At 41.2% G+C, this 18,815-nt stretch overlaps 1 protein-coding gene across 1 annotated transcript in view; it reads right to left on the reverse strand.

The window, feature by feature from the left end:
- The window catches only part of LOC132769338 (netrin-4-like), a 78,323-nt gene that overhangs the window by 28,483 nt on the left and 31,025 nt on the right, over nt 1–18,815 (reverse strand). Inside the window, exon 3 of the mRNA XM_060766212.2 lies at nt 16,083–16,346. Within this exon, the coding sequence (XP_060622195.2) occupies nt 16,083–16,346 (264 nt within the window). The remainder of the gene's footprint in view (nt 1–16,082; nt 16,347–18,815) is intronic.

Below are 18,815 nucleotides of genomic sequence, written 5' to 3' on the forward strand. Positions count from 1 at the left end.
TGATGGCTACAGTTGTTAGTACCACTATCGCTACTTCCTGGCCAGCATTAATATTTTGGGGGGATAACTTCCTCTCACTGGGATTATTGAATGAATGTTGGATACTGGAACCATTCCAGAACTGGGCAACTGTTGCCGATTCACCAAAAATATTTGTCTTTGGGCTGCACGCTCACTTTGTAGCTTTGCCAAAGCAATGCTGTTCACAGAGAGATTTGCATGTCATCAGAAGCCAGTTACTTGTGGAAGGGACAGCCTTTTTGTACTAGGTTTCCTTCTAAGTAATACAAATTCACATCTGCCCCATGAGTTGGAAAGAAATCTCTATTTGGTGAATACCAAATCTCTCTTTGGAAAGAAATCTTTCCAAAGAGAGAAGGAATGGAATTTTAGCATGAGTTGCTTTTGTGTAATTAAGATGAATAAAGGGGAACGTTGTGGCCGGTTTAAATAATCAAGAAACAGGCAGAGTCTTAAGGGTCGGCCAATTGGGCATGTGTCTTGGACTTCAAAATGAATGGGGTACTGAACTGAATTTAGTAGATTTGCTGAACTGATTATCTGGAGTGAGTGATTGAATTGGGAAACTTCCTTTTCCCAACCCTCTCCAGGCTGCCTGAGCATTAACCGAAAACACAATTATCTATCAATAAGCTTTTGAAAGATATGACTTTTTCCATTGCCAGTTTAATGTTACTTTTATTTTGAAGTTAATGTTTTAAAACATTTTAAATGCTTAACATGTATTAATTTTAATTTAATTTTAATTTTAATGTTACTGTATGCATTTTAAGGCATTGAATAATTGCCTATATGTAAGCCACCTTCAGTTCCCTTCGGGGTGGTGAAAGACGGGGTATAAATAGAGTAAATAATAAATAATAATAATTTCCCCCAAAACGAGTGAGTCAAAGTTTACTTTGTTAGGCTTTGCAGTTCTAGCATACTGCAGCTGCTTGTAACCAACCCAACCCTTGCATTGCCCCCTTCATCCATGCACTCACTTTTTGAATTCCTCCCCCCCCCCCCCCCCCCGTGAAAAATTGTACTATTGCAAGACTGGGGCCTCACAGTCAATCATGTCTGCCTTTTTCAAGTTCACAAGTACTGGCCCTACAAATACTTAAAATATTTACATTTTTACAATTACGAGCTGTTTCTTATTTTGTGTATTCTGCAAGGTTGAGGTGCACGTAATAATATAATAAATAATAATAAAGCTTTATTTATATTCTGCTCTATCTCCCCAAAGGGACTCAGGGCGGATTCCAAACATAAAAGGCAAACCTTGTTTTGTAATGCACAAGCATGTATGAGCTGAAATTTTGCAAAATGGACTTGTAGACATGGTGACTCTAAGGTGAATTTCTGTCAGACTTTAGGGCTACAGGATATCCATGAAAGGGGGAAAACACTTTTTTAAAAAATCTGAGAAAAAACTTGTCTAGAAATCTCTAGGTCCTCCATGGCACCTTTATGGTCAGCTTCCACTAGAGTCACTCTGGGATAACCTAGAGATTCTTAGACAGAACATATTAATCCAACCTGCAAATGATCAAACTCAAAAAGGTTAACCCTACAAAGGTGTAGGAACAACTGTATGCTACTACACCTGGGGCATTAGAAACAAATCCTAATTGTTGATATTCACCACTGAGGAAAGTAGAATGAAAGCCAACCTTTGATAGATCACCTTGGTTGAATAAAAGCTAATAATCTTAACTTGCTGAGGATAATGGTTGAAACAAAATCAAAAGACATTACAAAATATTCTAGTTCTGCTCTCATTTCCAGGGTCTTTAATGGTTCCAAATTAAGTTAAATTACTTTGTAAAAAGTATTTGCTTAATTGCAAAACGTTGCTTTGAGGAAAGCATGAGGTCAGTTAAACTAGTTTACTAGCCTTCAGTACCTTTACAAGTGTTTCCAATCAAAAGTCTAGTGGCAGGATTAGAACTGATTTTCTACCAGAGATGAAAGTAGCAAAAGACCACAATGAAGTAATTAAAATAACCCAATCCAATAGTAGGGAAGCAGCCCAGGAATCAAACTGGTTTCCCTTTAAATTTCCTCAGCGTTCCTTTTAGTTCTTTCTTTAAATAAACTTATTTGCCTAAATCAGTAGTGGGTAAGGTGTAGTTCTCAGTAATTGTTAAACTACAACTCCAAGCATTCCTCCCCATTAGCTGTGCTAGGGTTGATGAAAGTTGTAGTGCAATATCTGGAGTGCTGTACTTTGCCCTTCCTAAACAATGAGTTAATATCAACTACAAAAGAAAAAAGCCACCTGTAACTTTTAAAAGCACAAAGACTGACAGAGCTGACTTTCATTTGTAGAAAAATACACATCTTTTTCTGAAAAAAAAAAAAAGCTGTAGTCTTGGAAAACTGGTTTATGATCACAAAACTGTATTTTACACACCTAGAACCTCTTCCCACTTGGGAGGAGGAGATGGAAGCAAGGGGAATCATCTCGAGAGTCAGTCTACACAGGGTCAACAGCTGGTAAAATTCAGAACTTAGCTTAAGGTCCAAATCTTGCCAGGCAGGGCCATACTGGGGGGGGGGGGAGTTAAGGGTTTAACCCCCCCCCCAATGGAATTGGTTAACCAGTTAGACTTCATGAGTAAACCAGTTTTTTGAACTCTTTGGCAGGGGTGAACCTTTAACCCCCCCCCCCCCACCTTGCCGGCTACAGGCCTGTTACCAGATGTTTAATTAATGCTGAGTAAACTGGTAAAACCCAGTTTATGGCACATTAATTTGCCTTTACTGGAGACATCCAGTAAAAGTAAGACAGATTTTGGATTAAAGGTCAGTCTGGAAGAGCCCGGTCACCAGGAGGGCCCTAACCCTTCAATTAGTAATTCTGTCCAACGAATTATTTTCTAGACTCCCTAAATTTGTTACACTGCAGAGAGTGAGACACTGAAAATAGTTCACCTTTAGATCACTGATATTTGCTGTTTTTCCATTCCCCTTTTTGTTTTTGCCTGCGTCTTCTCTCTCTCTCTCTCTTCTAAAAAACAACAACAGGAATTGAAGGAAACTTTTATGAGATTTGGGGAAAATCCTTTTTTTGTGCAGTAGTCACATTTTGTGTGTTCTCCATAGATACACCACAGAAGCTACACAAAAAAAGTAGCGTTGGAATAAAGACCACGTAAGTTAGATAACCAGGCAGCCCAACTGGCATGTCCCCACTCTAATCTCCTCTTCTGAAGTTGTTTTTCCAAACAAAGAAATTAGTTGGGGAATTGCTGCTTATATCTACATGTAATGTGTAGCATGTTCGTCACAGGAAGACCTATGGGAATAACTGCTAAGATTTAACATCCAGGATGATCTAAATAATTTTCTAAGCAATAATGAATGTCGTTTTAACATATCTTTTGATAGTCAGTTCCCTGGCACATGCAGTCAAATTTTCCTCCCAATAAAAATATGTTCTTTGAATTGCTAGCTATAACATGCAGTGGCTCTTACCAGTATTTGGAGGTCACAAAGCCTGGCCCAGATAGTGTGGAAACTTGGTTGGTGGATTATCAGAAGGAGAAGGACAGAAGTATTTTGAGAGGAAGATAAAGTTTGTAAGAGAAAGTGACAGCCAAGTCACATTTCAACTCCGTCATTCCAGACAATAATTTCTGCATAAGGCAGACAGTATACGTTCCAACTACATCCATTTATCTTAGAAAGTCCTCATTTCTTACTTCCTCTTCTGTAGGCTATTACTGATTCTCTCTGTCCTTTGGGAGAAGGCTTTGAAATATTAAAGAAAGATAGCAAAGGCTTAAAATAAAGAGAAGAGGAGACAGTGGTCTAAATTGAGGTGGTAGAGAAATAAGGTGGACAGCTAATGACTAAGGCTGGAGCCAGACAGGCCTTTGTCCCAGAAGCAAAAAAAGCGGATGTTTCAGCGGGCCTGTCCATATCCACCCCAGAAAGTCTGTGCTTTCTGGGGTGGGTTGTCCACATGTTCTCTTGGGACCAGCCCAAGAGAACGCGTGGAGGCCCTCCCCCTGCCCCCAAGCCCCCAGACCCCTTAGAAAAACAAGAAAAACTTACGTGGTCTCCATTAGAAGCCTCGGTGAGCTCTCCTGGCGCACCCCACCCCCTGCTCTCCTGGCACATCATTTCTATGTGCCAGGAGAGCTCACCAGGGCTTCTAATGGAGACTACATAAGTATTTCTTAGTTTTCTAAGAAAACCTGTCTCATCATTCCTACACACCAGGAGAGCTCTGGCACCATGCTAATGGCCGACAGGTAAGTTCTTTTATTTTTTTTTAAGGGTTTTCTGGGGGTTTGGGGAGGGGGAGCTGTTTCCAGTTTCTTGGGCTCCAGGAGGCTAAGAAACCTGAGACAGATGTGTAGATGGGCACTGGAAGTCACGTGACACGATCCCCAGTCCGTCCATCCCCCCACACACCTGCAAAGACACGGATCTACACAGCACCCCCCCTCCCCCCGCACTTGTAAAGACACGGGTCTTCTGAAAGGGTTTCCTGCTTTGTGCCAAATGCAATCGCTTTTCCCTGAAGTGTCATTTGGACATCCCAGGGGAAAACATGGGAGATGTTGTCTGGATGCGCCTACAGGATATAGGATGCTAACCTGATCAAACAGGAAAAACCATCTACCATAAGGTTGCCCATTTCCTCTGAAACATTAGCATGACCTCGGCATTACCTAGGAGACATTAAATAACTTTAAAAGGAAATATTCCTGTTTACTTAATGTAAGATGTCTCTGATACCATTGGTTTAAAGGGTATTTCACATCTTTATTGTGCTTTCTTTTCACCTCTTTCTTTGATGTAAAGCATAACTGAGTGACTACCTTGCTTGTGCCAAGGAAAGAGATTTGTGAGATTACAGTCTGGGATTTGTATTAAGGACCGATTATATGCAATTCTATCATGTTGTTTATGATTCAGATATGAAACCCTTTCTTTTCTGTGCATTCATGGGCTGCCATATTTCATCAGGATATTCAACCTTAAGGATCTTTGCAGAACCTTGCAAAATTAATGCAAAATGGTTAGCTATTTGTGATGGGGACTCAAACATCTGTCTTTCTTTTAAATTCTTCTGACATAGAGATATTACATTTTTCCAGCATTCACATTATTATATTTTGTTGCTATGGAAAATATTATTCCTACAGTAAACATTAATTATACAAATGTTACATGCAACTAATTGGGCAATGTTGGTGATATGTCTAAGGTTTAATAATACATTTAATAATAATAATCTATTTCCTGGAATTGCTCTCTTTAAAAAATGATTAACTAGCTGAGTAAACAATCTGTAACTCAAATAGAAGTTAGTTCGTCCATGTATATATTTCCCCCATCCAGTGCAACCACAGAAGTAAAATAATAAAACAAAGTGGAACAAACATAGATCTAAGGCAGGTTTCTGGGGGTATTTATTATCATGGTAATACTTTTACGACTACAAATATACAATATAGTTGAATACACAGCACTGATCAATACGCAATTCTAGGTTATAACTCTGTAACTGTGGTGCAGGATGCCAGCCATTGTTTTTCTGCTGTTATCATGTTTGCTCGGGACCCATATCTTTAAGCAATAATTCTCTATATTCTGAGAATTAGCTATTCTGGAACCCAAAATTCATCAAACCCCGCATGTCGCATGATATGTTCTGCATAGAAGTTGAATAGGTAGGGTGAGAGTATACAGTCCTGCCGTACTCTTTCCCAATCTTGAACCAGTCTGTTGTTCCGTGGTCTGTTCTTACTGTTTCTACTTGGTTGTTTTGCTTATGTGGTGCAATTCTAAATTTGAAGATACTCTATTTTGGAGCAATTCCAGACATAATGCTAGAGTTGATAGTCTATGGGAGTGTGCCTACCAGGCCTTCCTCCTTCAGGGCCCAAGGAAGGGGCCTCATAACTTAAACAGCACAGGACCTCATTTGCCCTGAATCCAGCACTGAGTATGAATGAAATGGCCTAACATGGATTACATTGTTCCACATTCATTCCACACTCATTACATTTGTTCTCATAAATGGAAAAAAAATGCTTTGTATACATTCCAGGATAAATTCTTCCCACTGAGAAAAGAATAATTTATGAATTTTTAGTTTTTTGAAAATAAAATTTCTGCTGGTTGAAGTCATGTTGTGGCCCATGTATTGGAAAATAAACAAAAGAAAAAATCCTGTCGTGGTTTACAATCAACAGGCCAAGGATGTAATGTATTTTCTCTTGCAATGGGCAGAGTGTTTATTTTAATCCCAGCTGTATTAATTTAAGATATTAGTCATCTTTTGAAAGCTAACCACTATCCCTCCCTATCAAGTCTCTCCCTAAGTGGGTCCACATTAATTAGGGTGGAGTTTTATAACATCTTTTGTTGCCGCAATATTAAGATGAACCCTAGATTTAGATCAGAGACAGAAATGTTCATTTTTGTTGTGAAATCCACACAGTTGTTGTTAATACCATCATGCTGACGTCTAAAGAGGAAACAACTGAATAGAAGTCAGACAATTCCATGTTGGGAAAAAACAATCCAGAATTACAAAAACCAATCAGGACATAATGTTAATTTTGAAGAGAGTCCTTGATTTAAAAATACCATCCTATGCCAAGACTAAAGCATTTCAGACTTCTTTGGCTTTTAGAAGTCTTGAACAAGTTGAAGAGCCAATAAAGGAAATTGAGTTCATTTGCCAACTGATGTAGCTTGCTTCTAGTTAAATGGCTTGAATTCTGCTTTGGCACCTGAATCTACTAACATTTCTAAATACTCTGAATCACATCCCTTCTCTTCATTACACTATGAAATTTGCTTTCCATTTTTCCTCTGAACACTCTGTTTCAAATTCTAGCCATGAAACAGTATGTCTGGGGGTGCATCAATATTGCAGAATTTTATTTATTTATCGTATCAGAAGTAAACCAAAATTACAGCTGTAATGTATTTTTTAAAAAAAACACAAAGTTAAAAAACTTGGCATTTTATTAAATGTCCTTTGACCAGTAACTGGCCACTTGGAGTGCCTCTGGTGTTGCCATAAGAAGGCCCTCCATTGTGCATGTGGCAGGGCTCAGACTGCATTGTAACAGGTGGCCTGTGGTTTGCTCTTTTCCATGCTCACATGGTGTGGACTCTACTTTGTGGCCCCATTTCTTAAGGTTGGCTCTGCATCTCATGGTCAGAACCAGTCTGTTCAGCACCTTGCAAGTTGCCCAGTCTTCTATGTGCCCGGGGGGAGTCTCTCATTCGATATCAGCCATGGCTTAAGCGTCCAGGTTTTTGCCTGCCACTTTTGGACTCTTGCTTGCTGAGGTGTTCCTGCGAGTATCTCTGTAGATCTTTTAAAACTATTTCTTGATTTAAAGCATTTGCATGCTGACTCATAGCCAAACAGCGGATGGGACAAAGATGTCACTGCCTTGATCCTTTCATTATTGGTTGCTACTTCTCAGTAAATGTCAGGTGGTGCAATACCAGCTAAACAGTATAATTTCTCCAGTGGTGTAGGGCATAGACATCTTGTGATAATGTGCCATGTCTCATTAAGAGCCATATTCACTGTTTTAAAGTGGAGAGACGTGTTCCACATTGGACATGCATACTCAGAAGCAGAATAGCAAAGCACAAGGGCAGATGTCTTCACAACGTCTTTGTAGATGGCTGATTCTCTCACACCAGAAGCAACTAGAAGCATTGCAGAATTAATGCAGTTTGACAGTTTCCATCACCTTCTTAAATCCTTTTTATCAGTTATTCTGAGGGCCTGTCCAGACAGTACTTTTATGCCAGGAACTCCCGCATCAAAATCAAGGGTGGCCAAATGCCATTCCCTGAAAACGTGGGAGCAATCGCAACAAAGGCCAAAAATGCCTTTCAGATGTAGGGATATCCTGGTTCTGGCCCGAAAATGCAGATATTCAAATCTCTGTATGTCCCTACATTCAGAAAATACAAGATTTTTATGTTGGTTTGTTTCTGGGTTATACATGTCGGTTCCTGATTCATTGTATCCTAAAAACATGGCAACAGTTGACTAGAAAGTCAAAACTTTATCCTGGCAAGAGAAACTTCATCCTTCACACGTTTCATGAAGTTTGTGACACACAAACAAAAGTTTTGCCATGTAATCAACCTTCCCCATGTTTTTATGACAAATACAATGAGGAACAGATATGTATAATCCAGGTACATCACCCTGTTGTTCCATGCCACAAGAACACCACAACACTTGCCTGCACAGATGGTCATACAGCCTCTAAAAAGTGTTAATAATGACTAAGTTCTGTTCCTGGTTTGAAAGTGTGTGTTCCTGCTTGATTGTGTAGTACTGCCTTCGGAAGTAGTGGTTCTACTCCATTAACTTTGTTTGTGTGCCAGAAACTTCATTAAATGTGTGGATGGCAAAGTTTCTCTTGTCAGGACAAAGTTGTCACCCTGCAGTCAACATTGTACATCTTTTCATAATAACAGCAATCAGGAACAAACATATATAACCCAGGAACAGCACCCTGTAGTTCCCAGGAACAAGTACACAGCCAAACTTGTCTGAAGAAATGGCCATGCAACCTCTATAACCCAAGAACAGAACTTATACAACAATGTGCATGTTCAGATCTTAATTTTTTTAAAAAAAAACTGGCAAAATTTCTGGCAAATGTCCCACAGTAGCCATCTTGGGGGCCGCAAAATCCCGCAACAAAGCAGCAAGTGTGGACAAACCCAGGACCAACAGGTCTGTATGTGGACCTTTTCCCTGACTAAAAACCACAATTTGGTGCTGTCTGGAGGCACCCTGAGAGGCATTTGGTTTGTCCAGTTAATTGATAATGTTTAGTCTTCTGCCTTATCTTTGTTTGTTTAAATTTTTTTTCTGCATAAAAAGATATGTAGATTGTTGTTAATTATCTTGGGCGTTTTCAGAGTAAAGGAAGAGGACCAGCAAGGAATGCCTGAGTAAATAAATAGATGAACAAAAGAGCCTGTTTGGGAAATGACACTTAGAATGACAGTTTACTCAGAAAGGAAGCCAGTTGAGTCATAGAATCATGGAGTTGGAAGAAACCGCAAAGGCCACCCACTCAATTTCTCAGTGGTTAGCAAATGGTGGTGCTAAGTGTCATTTCTTGTCAAGGATAATTCATGGGATAAAGTATATGGGATGTAATTTGAAAACTACTCAAAATCTGCCAGAGGAGCTACAACTAGTCGCCTGCACTCTCTGACAGAACCATAGAATCACAGAGTTGAAGAGTCTACATGGGCCACCCAGTCCACCCCCCATTCTGCCATGCAGGAAAAGCACAATCCAAGTTTCCCCCACAGTTGGCCATCAAGCCTTTGTTTAAAAAGCCTCTAAGGAAGGAGCTTCCACCACACCCCAATACAGAGAGTTCCACTGTTGAATCACTTTTACAGTCAGGAAGTTCTTCCTAATGTTTAGGTGGACTCTCCTTTTCCGTAACTTGAACCCACTGCTCTGAGTTTATTTTATTATTATTTTATTTACAGTATTCATGCTGGGGAAAATGGAAGGAAAAAGGAAGAGGGGTCGACCAAGGACAAGATGGATGGATGGATGGGATCCTTGAAGTGACTGGATTGACTTTGAAGGAGCTAGGGGTGGTGACGGCTGACAGGGAGCTCTGGTGTGGGCTGGTCCATGAGGTCACGAAGAGTCAGAAACGACTGAACGAATGAACAACATTCATACTCTGCCCTTCTCAACCCCGTAGGGGACCCATGGCGGCTTACATATATAGGCAACAATTAGATGCCAAAAACACACATAATAAAAACATAAGCATTAAAACAATCATTAAAATGCAATAAAACCTTAAAACCAATTATTTAAAATCACACAATTTGATAGCATAGTCCATGGTCATTCCAATTTGTTGTTGCACTATTACATCTTTTTATTGCACTGCTAGATTACTCATTGAATGCTTGGTGGAACATCCATGTTTTTAGCCTTTTCCTAAAGGTCAGGAGGGAGGGGGCATATTTAATTTCACTCAGGAGGGAATTTCATAGCTGAGGAGCCACCACTGAGAAGGCCCTGTCTCTCATCTCTGCCGACTGTGCCTGCAAAGGAGGTGGGATCGAGAACAGGGCCTCCCCAGAAGGTCTTAATCTCCTTACCAGCTCATAGAGGGAGATATGTTCGGACAGGTAAATGGAACCGGAACTGTTTAGGGCTTTATAGGCTAAAGCCAGCACATTGAATTGTACTCGGTAGCAGACTGGCAGTCATTGGAACTGACACAACAGGAGGAATGTCCTTTCTCTGTACGCTACTCCGGTGAGTAGCCTGGCCACTGCCCGTTGGACTACTTGAAGCTTCCGAACAGTCTTCAAAGGCAACCTCACGTAGAACACATTGCAGTAGTCTATTCAGAATTTAACAAGAGCATGGACCACAGTGGCCAAGTCTGGCTTTCCAAGGTAAGGGCACAACTGGTGCACAAGTTTAGAGTTCTAGTCTTCAGGAGGGCAGAAAACAATCCTGCTCCCTTTTTCTTATGAAACTGGTTTCCCCCTACTCAGCCACATCCCATCTACAAACTAAATGCCCTCAACTAGTTCAGCAAGAAAAGTCTACACTCCTGTTCTAGGGAAGGATGGAGAAGGTGGACCCAGGGCACGAGCAAAGGAAGAAGTGCTATAGTTACTCAGAGGTTTGATAACTTCTTTCCGTAAGTAAAAGGAATAAATACAATGTACAGAGGGGTTGTAGAGATTCATGCCGACATCTCCTAAGGCATCCTCCTTGAAACACAGGCCTCCCAGACTGCATACAGTACCACGCTTTCTCTCAATCTCTCTTTCTGACAGACACACAGGATTAACCCTTTTAATGGATTTTGTCTTTCCATCTCCAGTTTCCCTCAGTTAGCACCAGTACATTGCTGCCATCTGAGAAGCATTCCTGGTTTTAAATTATTTTACTTCCCCTTTCAGTTTTAATCTGTTTTGTTTGTTTTGAGGATTTGCATAAATTTTATATTTTAAGGCTTTGTTTTATTGATTTTCCTCTCTCCATCTCTTTCCTTTTGATGTACTAATCCCCTTTGTGTTCTTTGAGTGCTTCTTCGGGGCAAAAATATTCCATTCATATCAACAATGAAACCATGCACATATCTAAGAAGTAGGCTCCAATGAGTTCAGTTGCACTTCCCTCTAAAAGGCCATTGGAGTGCCTGATATTTTTTAAAAATAACAATGATGTTTTGCTCCTCAACCATGTATTTTATTTCATTTATTTTTGAAACTATAAGTAGTGTATCTACTGACTTGCCTGAATTTTTAGCCAAACAACACTTATCAGCTAAAAATTGGATTGGATTAAGGTGATCATATGAGAGTTATGGAGAAGCTGGGATGTTACTTGATCTATAATGTGCATTGAACAGTAAATGCAGAATTCATGCAAAGAGCGTAGATCAGGGAGAAAGTTTTAAGTTTTAGCTGGGTCTGATAAAAGTATGCTTGGTTTATAATAATGCATCATATAACATTATATCTATTTTAGTCATGCTGTGAACACATGAACACATATGCATAAATTCCAAAACTTCTCTACCTATAACAAAGTAATATAACAACAATTAAAACAATAAATAGAACATTAATTAAAACAATAAAACAGTAAAAACAGTAAAAAACAAAACAAAACAGTATTAACAGCCATATCACCATTCCAGTCAAATTCCATATCCAAAGTGCTATTTATGCCTGCTGTCCAAAAGCCTGGTAATGGTGGCCAGGAAAGTTATTTTCTTTTTAAAGGCATTTTAAGGGGTTGTGGGAGGAGGTAGGGGCTGTCTTGGGTTTCTTGGCCTCCAAGAGCCCAAGAAACCTGAGGCAAATGTGTAGACGGGCACCAGAAGTCACATGGTGCAATCCCCGGTCGCCATCTGCACAGCGCCCACAGCTGGAAATACCAGGGTTTTTTGAAAGACCCAGATCTTTCCAGCTGAAAAATTACTTCAGAACAAAGTGAGGGCATGCACTTTAGGTGTTGTCTGGATGCACCCTCTGTCCCCATGAATCCTCTTTTGGGGGCCAAAAATACAGAGGCAAATTTTATTTCATTGTGGTTGTCTCAGAGTTGCTGCCACATGGCTAAGAACTGCATCCTCCCACGTACCCAGTGACCCTATTATATTGCAGAAGTGCGGTTGCTTCTCAATACAACCATCCTAACTGGCACAACTGTAGGAATTTTCCTAGTTATATCATCATGTGCCAGGCTCATTTTATTCTTCTATTTAAGCTGCTGGGAAAGATGAAAACCAAAAAAAGAATCTTTACATTTTTTTATACATCTAGGTAAATGTAAGTCACAGAACCCAAATGAGCTTTGCAAATTTGCCCTCATTCTGTCATTTTGTTTTAGATGTAATTATAAACTTGTTCCCAGCTTATCCAAAAACTGACTAATTCCCAGACTCTTTGTAAATCTGGCATTTCTCTAGAGGCCAAAATAAGGTTGGAACTGAGAGCAACTGTTAATCAGAAGAGGATTTAACATTCCCTCTAGGTCTTTTTCTTAAGGGCTACAGTAGTTGGTGCATTTTAATAGTAATTTTACAGTATTGAAAAAACCCAGATTTAAAAGCAGACATTTCATGTGCATTGAGTTCAGCCCTAGGCATCATGCCAGCAGGTGTTTTAAGACTTTTACCACTGCACTGATAACTATAAAAGTTATGGCTTTAAAAATACATTGATATTCTTCTGATGTACAGGAAAATATTTCCAATTTAATTTATAAGATGAATTTAATTTAATTTTTCAGATGTATCACACTATTGAGTCTTATCTGTGGAACTGTGAACTCTACCTATACAGTACCTGTACTTTTCCTATCCCATTAAACCTCAGGAAATACTAACTCCCTTTCAGCTTTCTTAAACTTTTCATATTATGGAAATTGTTCTGGATTTTAAGAAAATAAGTTAAAGGCTCTTAGATATTTCTATATGAGGGTGCACAAAAGCATTTATGGGGAAATATGAGCTTTCATAGAATTAAAGACAGGGGTCCTCAAACTTTTTAAACGGGGGGCCGGATTACTGTCCCCCAGACCGTTGGAGGGCCGGACTATAGTTTTTTTAAAAAAATGATGACCAAATTGCATATGTCCTATTTTGCTACTGTTATGAATTGTAATGTAAGTATCTGATATGCATGATGTATTTTTATTGTTACAATCTGAACATAAAGCATCGTTTTAGCATTTCTGGAGATAAAATAGTTCCAATTAAAATGAGGAAAGCATTCTATTTTCTGTCTTTTTGAAAGTGGTTTTTGGAATATGTAAGCATGAGTCCCCTTTCAGGGGGAGAAGGGCAGGGTATAAATATAGGAAATAAATCTATATAAATAAAAATGTAATGTTCGTTTGTGGGATTAACAGAACTCAAAAACCACTGGATACCTAACAACCCAATGTATGTCCTTCACTCAAAAAAAATTGATTTTGTCATTTGGGAGTTGTAGTTGCTGGGATTTATAGTTTACCTATAATCAAAGAACATTCTGAACCCCATCAACGATGGAATTGAACCAAACTTGGCACACAGTTCTCCCATGACCAACAGAAAATACTGGAAGGGTTTGGTGGGCAGTGTCCTTTGGTTTTAGAGTTGTAGTTCACCTACATCCAGAGATCACTGTGGACTCAAACAAGGATGGATCTGGACCAAACTTGGCACTGATACTCAATATGCCCAAATGTGAACACTGGTGGCATTTGGGGGTTGTATTTGCTGGGATTTATAGTTCACCTGCAATCAAAGAGCATTCTAAACCCCACCAATGATGGAATTGAACCAGTCTTGGTACACAGAACTCCCATGAACAACAGAAAATACTGGAAGGGTTTGGTGGGCATTGACCTTGAGTTTGGGAGTTGTAGTTCACCTGCTTCCATAAATCACTGTGGATTCAATGAAAGATCTGGCCCAAACTTGGCACGAATATTCCATATGCCCAAATGTGAACACGGGTGGAGTATGGGGGAAATAGAATATTGACATTTGCGAGTTGTAGTTGCTGGGATTTGTAGTTCACCTACAATCACAGAGCATTCTGAACCTCATCAACAATAGAATTGGGCCAAACCTTTTCAGAGCAGGATGGAGAAGCCTGTGGAGGGAGAAGCGCTCTCTGCTCTCCCACGGAGAACAGAGAGCGCAGCAGAGTGGACGCCATTCATTCCTCTGTAACAGACGATCCCTGGTGGCAAGGAAGGCGTGCGCAAACGGTGGAAGCGGCGCCGGGTGGGCGTGGCCAGGCTTCCAGGCCGGGATGCAAGCATCGCTTGGCCACGCCCACCCGGTGCCGCCTCCACCATTTGCGCACGCCTTCCTTGCCACCAGGGATCGTCTGTTACAGAGGAATGAATGGCGCCCGCTCTGCTGCGCTTCTCCCTCCACAGGCTTCTCCTTCCACACGGGATGGAGAAGCCTGTGGAGGGAGAAGCGCAGCAGAGCGGGGGCCATTCCTCTTTAACAGAAAATCCCTGGTGGCGCGAATGGTGGAGGCGGCGCCGGGTGGGCGTGGCCAAGCGATGCTGGCTTCCCTGGCCACGCCCACCCAGCGCCGCCTCCACCATTCGCGCAACCAGGGATTTTCTGTTACAGAGGAATGGCGCCCGCTCTGCTGTGCTCTCTGTTCTCCGCGGGAGAGCAGAGAGCGCTTCTCTCTCCACAGCCTTCTCCATCCCCTGTGGAAGGAGAAGCCTGTGGAGGGAGAAGCGCAGCAGAGCAGACGCCATTGGCGGCGGCGGCGGCGAGGGGCTTTGGACAGGCCAGGACAGGCCGCGCGGGCCGGATAAAGGCCCTTGGCGGGCCGCATATGGCCCGCGGGCCGTAGTTTGGGGACCCCTGATTAAAGAGGTGGAATGAAGACCAAGCGTAAACTAGTCCAATTTCCAGCTGGTGTATGAACCCATTGTCAAAGCATGATTAACAGCTGATCAGCCAGTCTCTGTTTAAAAGCCTCCAGCAACTCTGTTCCATGGTTGAGCAGCTCTTATGTCAAGTTCTTCCTAATGTTTAGGTGGAAATTCCTTCTTGTAATTTGAATCCATTGGTTTGGGGTATTTCCTTCATAACAGCAGAAAAGGAGCCCTATCCACATTTTTCATGACAGTCCTTTGGTTGTATTCCCTTTCAGGTTTCCCTTCTACTAGTTAGATATACCCAACTCAGTAACCCAGTGGTTCTTAACCTGTGAGTCCCCAGATGTTTTGGCTACAACTCCCAGAAATCCCAGCCATACCAGCTGATTTGAAGGCCAAGACATCTGGGGACCCACAGGTTGAGAACCACTGCCTAACCAAAGCCATTCTTCATAGGGAGGGATTGCTTTTTATGTCTTTTACCACTTTATTGATCTCCTCTAACCATATTCAGCTTGTCAATGTCCCTTTTAATTTGTGAAGCACTGAAATAGACAAAGTGTTCCAGGCGGGGTGTGACTCTGATAGTCTTTGGGAAGGGCACAAAATTAAGGAAAAGTGAAGATAATTTACCATCCAATCTGTTGAAGTATGTCATAACTCTTCAAATGTGAGGACAAACAGGACAGCAACACAGAAAGGAGGACCTTAAGAGCATTTTAAAATGTAGATCTCACATATAACCACAACTACCCTGCAAGCAGAGTAATGATGAGCTGATATAGTTCAACACTGTTTTGCTGTTATTTGACTGTGTTGGTGTTACTGGCGGGCTCCCTTAAAAATATTTGTCTTCTCAAAGGTGGACTATAAATAATTATAATAAATAAATAATCTGTTGATCATCCAAAAGGTGTTTTCAGAAGCATTCCTTTCCAGAGGAGTAAAATATCAGACAGTTAAGAGAAGCTTGGCATAACCATTTTATGCAAATGGTTTTGTGTGTGGGCAGGAAATGTTTTTGCTTAGAAATATGTATCCTGACAACATTGAAGGGTTTATGGTCTTTCTAAGTATTACCACATGGATAAAATGAATACATTAGCTTTCCAGGGGTTTCTTCCCACACCATCATGATAACATTCATACTCACCACATTGTCAACAGCACCTGTCCCATTGGCGAGCTGGCACTCTTCTGCATGGCCATTACAAAAGCAACTGCCACGTACAATTAGGTCATAGATGGCATAATGGGCAAATCGGTGGGGTTTCTCCAGCAGTCCAGGGCCATGGCAAGGACACTCTTGCCTCTTTAAAAGCAAGAGCCGCAAATTGGTGAGTTTCAGGAGATCTTGTGCTTCAGGACTGTATGGGTCTTCAATTTTGTTGGCAGGAGTTAAGGCACGAAAAATCACCTGGGGAGGGAGGACAAAAGGAAGAGGGAGAAGGAAAGATAGGATGAAACACAATCATCTACCTGCAGTCAACAGAGGATATACTCGTGACAATCACACAGTGTTTTTATAGCACTCTGACTGACATGGCTTCCCATAAAGAATTACAGGAATTACAATCTGGGAAGGACTCTCCAAGGGTAACATCTACACTGTAGAGTTAATACAATTTGATACCACTTTAACATCCATGGTTTAATGCTACAGAATCATGGGAGTTGTAGTTGCTGAGGCACCAGAACACTTCTGTAGAAAAGGCTAAGGAGCTTATAAGGCTACAACTCCCATGAGTCCACAGCATAGTAGTATCAAACTGCATTAATTCTACAGTGTAGATGCATCCATAGTCAGGATTTTCCAAATTCTGGTCATCCAGGTGTTTTTGATTTCCCTCCTGAAATCAATGACTGAGGCAAGTGATGTTTTTGGAATTTGCTAAACACAATGGTAAACAGTCTGAAACACCAAAGAACTAGTTTGGGGGATCAGTGCTTTATGTTCTCCCTTAGTGTGCAAGTGTTCATGGAAGTACTCAAGTCACTGACAGAAAGGTTCCTTGAAGTAAAAAACACTGCAATGGAAAAGTTATTTACTTTTTGTGGAACTACATTTCATGTATAATACTTTACAGGTTAAAAAATGACTGTTTTTACTACCAGCAAAAGTACTTTGAGTTCTTTGACTCATGCTGTGTTTATGGGCAGCAGCAATCTTTGTCTGAGCCCTTATCTGTGAAGTGAAAGCAAAAGCTGTGCTGTGTAAAATCATTTCTCCCACCTCTTGTTGTTTTCAAGAACAAGGGTTTAGCTTTTGAAGGTTTAATGACCTCTACTATTCACCAATAGCTCATGGTACATAAACCCTGTAAAAATAATGGAAGTCAGCTGTCTGGTTTGGGATCTCTGTGCCTGGCAAAACACTGCAGAAAAGTCTGTAATGAATTTCATGCATTTCCTTGGCTCCTCTCAAAGAACACCTTCCCCATTCCTTCCCTTTCCTTGCATCTTTTCCCCATCTCTTGAAGAGAGACAGACTTACAAGTGGCCCAGGGTTCAAACTGGAGATGTCTCTTGCTCATGGGAGCAATGGGCACATTGCCCGGTTTGTCTAAGCAGTGCAGGTGCTTACTCATTCCCTGGTCAATGGAAGCATGAGAAAACAACACAGCCCCTTTCCGGCCAGCTGTCCACATTCCCCGGATGAATGGAACCATGTGCAAAGGGCCCATTCTGTTTAGCACAGGTGCCCAGCATTCCTTCGATCGCCAGGATTCAAGGCCAGTGACCAAGTTTACTCAATCCACGTGCCTGCCTCGGCTTGGCTAATGGAAACAAAGGCGAACAGACCGGCTTATTCTGCTCAGATAGCACTATCCCATTGTTGGTATAGAAGCACTGAAATCAAATATGAATTCAAAACTACCAAAGGCACATATCTGGAACTGAGATTTCCCCTTCTAAAGTCCTACATTCCAGAGCTCCACATGGTCCAGAAACGAACCTTTGAAATCCGGCAAGGGCTTTTCCCTCTTTATTGTTGAACTTAGTTGTTAAACAAACACCTCCCTGGATCCCTTGGTCCTAAATAATTACAGACCAGTATCTAACCTCCCTTTTTTGGACAAGGTGATTGAGAAGGCTGTTTCCCTCCAACTCTTGGCAGTCTTGGATGACACACACTTCCTTGACCCATTTCAAACTGGCTTAAGAGCAGGATATAGAGTTGAGACTGCTATGGTTGCCTTAATGGATGATCTCCATCTTAACACCAACAGGAGAAGTGTATACCTGTTGGTGCTTCTAGAACTCTCAGTGACTTTTAGTACCATCATCCTTGGCATCCTTCTGGAATTCCTGGAGGGGCTGGGAAACGGAGGCACTGTGTTGCAGTGGTTGCCATCATACCTTTCTGTCATGTTCCAGATGGTGGTGCTTGGGGACAGCTGCTCCTCAAAAAAGTAGCTGTTATGTGGCATCCTACAAGCTGCCATTCTATCTCCAATGCTTTAAAATATTTACATGAAATTGCTGGGAGAGATCATACATAGGCATGGAGTGGGGTGTTATCAGTATGCTGAAAATATATTTCTCCATACCTTCAAAAATATCCTCACCTAAGGATAGTGTGTCTCTTCTGAATGAATGCCTGGAAGAGGTAATTGGCTGGATGCGGAAAAACAAACTGAAACTGAATCCAGACAAAACAGGGGTGCTTCCCATCAAGGATCCTAATCTGGGGATGGGATTACACTCCCCCTGAAAGACAGTGTCTGCAGCTTGTGAGTGCTCCTGGATCCACCTCTCCAAATGTCAGCCCAGGTAGAGATGAAGATCAGGAATGCTTACTATCAGTTTCGGCAGATACTCCAGTTGTGCTCCTTCCTAGATTTGGACCAAAATTTGGTAGCCTCAAGGTTAGACTTCTGCAATG

This window comes from Anolis sagrei, chromosome 2 (assembly GCF_037176765.1).
Source record: "Anolis sagrei isolate rAnoSag1 chromosome 2, rAnoSag1.mat, whole genome shotgun sequence".
NCBI lineage: Eukaryota > Metazoa > Chordata > Lepidosauria > Squamata > Dactyloidae > Anolis > Anolis sagrei.